Below are 5,007 nucleotides of genomic sequence, written 5' to 3'. Positions count from 1 at the left end.
GTGTCTGGTTTTAGCCGGGATCCCTCTGACATCAGTGATATCACTGTTATCAGTGATATCCCTAGTGGCATAGCCTCTTCTAAACCCTTTAGAACTTCTAGCAGTTCTTTGTCAATGTGCTAACTATTTTTGGAAATCTTCAGCAGTATTTTTCTTGCATGTGAAAATAATGATCTTGTTTGATAATATCTACATTCTATTAGACCACTTTTCTTGGGAATGGGAACAAATATGGATCTCGTCCACTCAGTTGGCCAAGTAGCTGTCTTCCATATATACTAGAATAAACCAGTCAACACATCCAAGGTTACCTCTGTTTGTTGACACGTCAATTGATGCTGCATTGATTCCTCGGACCTTATTTTTTGTCAGTGCCTTCAGTTCAGCTTGAATGTCATTTATTACCACTGGTTCTTGTTCATATGGCATTTTCTTTAAATTGTTCAGTGTCAAGTAATTTATTTTGGTACCAAGGCTCTGTTTTCTTCCATCTTCTTTTGATGCTTTCTGTATCATTCAAGATTTTGCCCATAAAGTCTCTCAGTCTTACAACATGAGTCTTGAATTTATTTCTGAGTTCTTTCATCTAGAAAAATGCCAAGCGAGTTCTTCCCTTTTTTATCCTTCAGTTGTGCTATATTATTTTTCAGTACTATTTTCATCTTCAATATGGATTGTTTGCAGCCTTCAATATGGATTGAAACTCAACACCACGAAAGCAAAGATTTTTACCATTGGGCCCATTGGCAGCATCATGATAGATGGTGAAGTGATTGAGATTGTTAACAGCTTCAGTTTGCTTGGCTCCACAATCCGCAATCTTGGTACCAGCAACCAAGAAAGCAAGATACAAATTGCACTGGGAAAGTCTACAGAGTACTGAAGAGCAGCAGTGTTAGTCTAGATGTGCCTGGTCCAGGCCAAAGTCTTCACAGTTGCTTGCTATGCATCAGAGAGCTGGACAATGACTAGAAATGATAGGAGAATTGATGCCTTTGAGCTGTGGTGTTGGAGAAGAGTGTTGAATATACCATGGACTGCCAGAAGAACAAACAGTTTTGTCCTAGAGAGGGTGAAGCCAGGTTGTTCTTTGGAAGCAAGGATTCTGAGGCTTCATCTGACATACTTTGGGTATGTTGCAAGGAGGGACCAGTCCTTAAAGAGGGAGATCATGCTTAGAAGGGTGGAGGGAAAGGGAAAGAGAGGAAGACCATTGATGAGATGGATTGATACAGTGACTGGAGTAATGAAGGTAGGTGTGTCAGAGATAGTTAAGTAGGCACAGGATAGAACAGGTATCAAAGCTGTTGTAATAGGGTGTCTATGAGTTGCAAGTGACTAGATGGCACATAACAAAACAACAACATTGTTTTCAGCCAGCTGGATACATTTTACTGACCATATTTTAACTATAATTGTTTTAGTTTAAAATGGAGACAGTAATAGAAACTCATAGAGCCCAGCCTCCTGGATGATCTGTTCTGCATATAGATTGAAAAGTTATGGAGATAGGATACATCTCTGGCATATACTCTTACTGATTTTGAACACTGCTGTGTTTCTTTGCTCTATTCTGATGACTGCCTCTTGGTCCAAGAATAGGTTGTGCATAAGCACAAGGAAGTGTTCTGGGATTCCTATTCTTCTCGAGTTAGCCACAGTTTGTTGTGATCCACACAGTCAAATACCTTTGCATAAAGACTTTTATCTGGTATTCTCTGCTTTCAGCCAAGATTCAGCTAACATTAGCTATAGTATCCCTAGAACCATGGCCTCTTCCAAACCCAGCCTACACATCTGGCAGTTCTCTCTTGATGTGCTGTTCCAGTAATTTTTGGATCATTTTCAGCAGAATCTTGCTTGCATGTGATATTAATGATATTGTATGATAATTTCTACACTCTGTTGGGTCACCTTTCTTTGGAATAGGAATAAATAAGGATCTCTTCCAATCAGTTGGCCAGGGAGTTGTCTTCCAAATTACTTGACACAACTCCTAAGAGAAAAAAACAGGTTTGTACTAGAGAGGGTGAAACCAGGCCGCTCCTTGGAGGCAAGGATTCTGAAACTTCATCTGACATACTTTGTGCATGTAGTAAGGAGGGACCAGTCCTTTGAGAGGGACCTAATATTTGGAAGGGTAGACAGCGCAAGAGAGGAAGACTTTGAAATGAATTGATTCAGTGACTGGAGTAATGACGGTAGGTGTGTCAGAGATAATAAGGTTGGCATAGGATAGATCCATGTTCAGAGCTGTTGTACACGAGCAACTCGATGCCACGTAACAACAAACAACAACAATAAAAACTAGAATTGTGAAGATTAACTGAGACAATATGCATCTTAAGCATTTTGTCTAGAAATTTCTTAACTAAAGTTATATTACTATTAGAACCTAGTAATTTGTATGTTCAGTAAGTAAATAAATAAATGTGGATTTTAAATTAAGATTTGGAAGTAGGGGTGACATCCACTTCCTTAAGAACATGCCTCTGGAAACTATGAACGTTGATAAATAACGATAGTTATAGAAAGGCTTCAGACCTTTGGTTCGTAGGGTCACTATGAGTCATGCTCAACTCAATAGCAGTCAACAAGAACAACAACAGCAAATTAAGATTATAAAATCAATTTCTAAAAATATGGGATATTCATCTGTTTTTATATTCATGTCATAGTTAATTTACTCTTACCAGTTTGTGTGATTTTTTTTTTTTCAGGTCACATTTCACATAGAACCATACAGAAATAGAGATGATCAAAATATGTATAAAAATGTCAAATACATTATAGACAAGTAAGTTTTCTTCCATGTTTATAACTATTGTTATCTTACCTACTTGTTGTTATGAAATAATCATTTTTAAAGATTTTTATGATCTGCCAAAATAAATTAATTTCAGGTTTTTTTGAAATTACTATTATCACCATTCTAGAATTCACTTTCTTTGTGAGTAACTAGAAATTGCTATTTATTTACTGGTTTTCATGTTAAAAAGGCCCTTTATGATTTTTGTCATGATATTTGAAAATTATACTTTTAGAAAATGTTGTGAATATTGACTTTTGTCCCTAAAGTGAAGCTTTGGAGTGTGAAATGTTAGTTTCTTTTTATAGCGATGGACAGACATGTAATGATTTTATTTCTCTTTCACCAAATTATAAGGAAATAATTTATTAGCACAGTTCCATTTTGTTAAAGGATTCTGTTGCTAAAAATTTATGATAGATGCTGTATTTTTACAAAAAAAATTGTCAATAACAATGGGACTTTTATTACTAGTACAAAAAATAGTTTATATATTAATGTAGAAAATAATGGGTTTTTTATGGCAGTAGTCATCATTTGTAAACCTTGAGATAATTAATTTTCTGTTTGGTTGTATCTTGATTTACACAGTATCTCATTTATTAATGTGTAAATTTAAAAATTCATTTTTAATAGTTTCTCTTATGTAACTGATTGCCCAAAGAAGGTGAATAATGTACTCAAAATGCACTGATTACCTTGATTTTAAATACATAAACTGCCTTTTGTGTTGTTTTCTTTTTCCTCTGTGAGCTCCGAATGTTCATTTTCTTTTACATATGTTTATGTTTTAGATATGGAAGTCATCCAGCCTTTTACAGGTACAAGACTAAGACTGGCAATGCCCTTCCCATGTTTTATGTCTATGATTCCTATATTGTGAAGCCTGAAAAATGGGCCAATTTGTTAACCGCTTCAGGGTCTCAGAGTGTTCGCAATACTCCTTATGATGGACTGTTCATTGCACTTTTAGTTGAAGAAAAACATAAATTTGAAATCCTTCACAGTGGCTTTGATGGAATTTATACGTATTTTGCCACAAATGGCTTTACTTACGGCTCATCGCATCAGAACTGGGCCAGCCTAAAAACATTTTGTGATAACTACAACTTGTTATTTATTCCAAGTGTGGGCCCAGGATACATCGACACCAGCATCCGTCCGTGGAACACTCACAACACGCGGAATCGAGTCAACGGGAAGTATTATGAGACGGCGCTGAGTGTTGCCCTTCAGACCCACCCCACTCTAATTTCTATCACGTCTTTTAATGAGTGGCATGAAGGAACTCAAATTGAAAAAGCTGTTCCCAAAAGAACTAGTAATACTGTTTACCTGGATTACCGCCCTCACAAACCGGGTCTTTATCTAGAACTAACTCGGAAGTGGTCTGAAAAATACAGTAAAGAAAGAGCAAATTACTCATTACATCAGCAACCGCCTGTTTCTTAAACCATTATAATTATTGAAGTCACCTAATTTCAGTAAATATCTCTTTAAGTTTTAGAAACTCTAAGAATCAGAATGCACTGTTGTGATTTTAATAAAAAGCATTTGTACTTTTTTTTAAAAAATAGGAATATTATCGTCACTTTTTGCAATGCTGTACTCAGCAAATACCTGAGAAAAGAGTTGTGCAAACAACATCCCTCATAGCACGATTTGCTGCATTTCTGACTGAAATTGAAATTCCGCTTTCATGGCAATTTAATTTTGATTTCACAGTGGATAAATGCCTGTGTTACATAAAGCAGCTAGCACACCGTTATATTTTGCTTGCATCCTGGCCCCAAAGAAATTGAACTGTGTGTTTACTTGACTTGGAACTACTCAGTAGCAGGAGGCTGGTTTTGGGTACATTTTTGCTGTTGTTTTATTTTGTTGATTTAAGAAAAATACCTAAGGAATGAATGAGTTTTGAGACACTGTACATATTTTTTTTTATTTTTTTCAGTGTATCTGTCATTTTTAACATACTGGTATTCAGTCTGAATAACTCATCAGTAAAAAATGAACTTAAGAAAAATATTATCAACTTTAAGCCTTACTATGGACCATATTGTGTTTGGAAGGTGTGCTTTTTTTTTTTTTTGCAGAATCAAATTATAGGATGCTTCCTGTTCTGCATGTTTAATGTTTCTTCATTACTATTTTGATTTTCAGATTTTAAAATCTGTGAAAAATAATTTTATAAAAAT

General features: G+C 35.5%; 1 protein-coding gene across 1 annotated transcript in view; it reads left to right on the top strand.

The window, feature by feature from the left end:
• LOC102852428 (glycoprotein endo-alpha-1,2-mannosidase-like) overlaps positions 1-4,289 on the top strand; it is a 37,111-nt gene extending 32,822 nt beyond the window's left edge. Inside the window, exons 3-4 of the mRNA XM_006881207.1 lie at positions 2,721-2,797; positions 3,604-4,289. Of these exons, the coding sequence (XP_006881269.1) occupies positions 2,721-2,797; positions 3,604-4,261 (735 nt within the window). The 3' untranslated portion in view covers positions 4,262-4,289. The remainder of the gene's footprint in view (positions 1-2,720; positions 2,798-3,603) is intronic.
• Positions 4,290-5,007: the final 718 nt, after the last annotated feature.

This window comes from Elephantulus edwardii, unplaced genomic scaffold (genome assembly GCF_000299155.1).
Source record: "Elephantulus edwardii isolate Elephantulus edwardi_28Jun2011 unplaced genomic scaffold, EleEdw1.0 scaffold00013, whole genome shotgun sequence".
Classification (NCBI taxonomy): domain Eukaryota; kingdom Metazoa; phylum Chordata; class Mammalia; order Macroscelidea; family Macroscelididae; genus Elephantulus; species Elephantulus edwardii.
The sequence above is the reverse complement of the archived record's forward strand: the minus strand, read 5'-3'. Positions and strand labels throughout refer to the sequence as shown.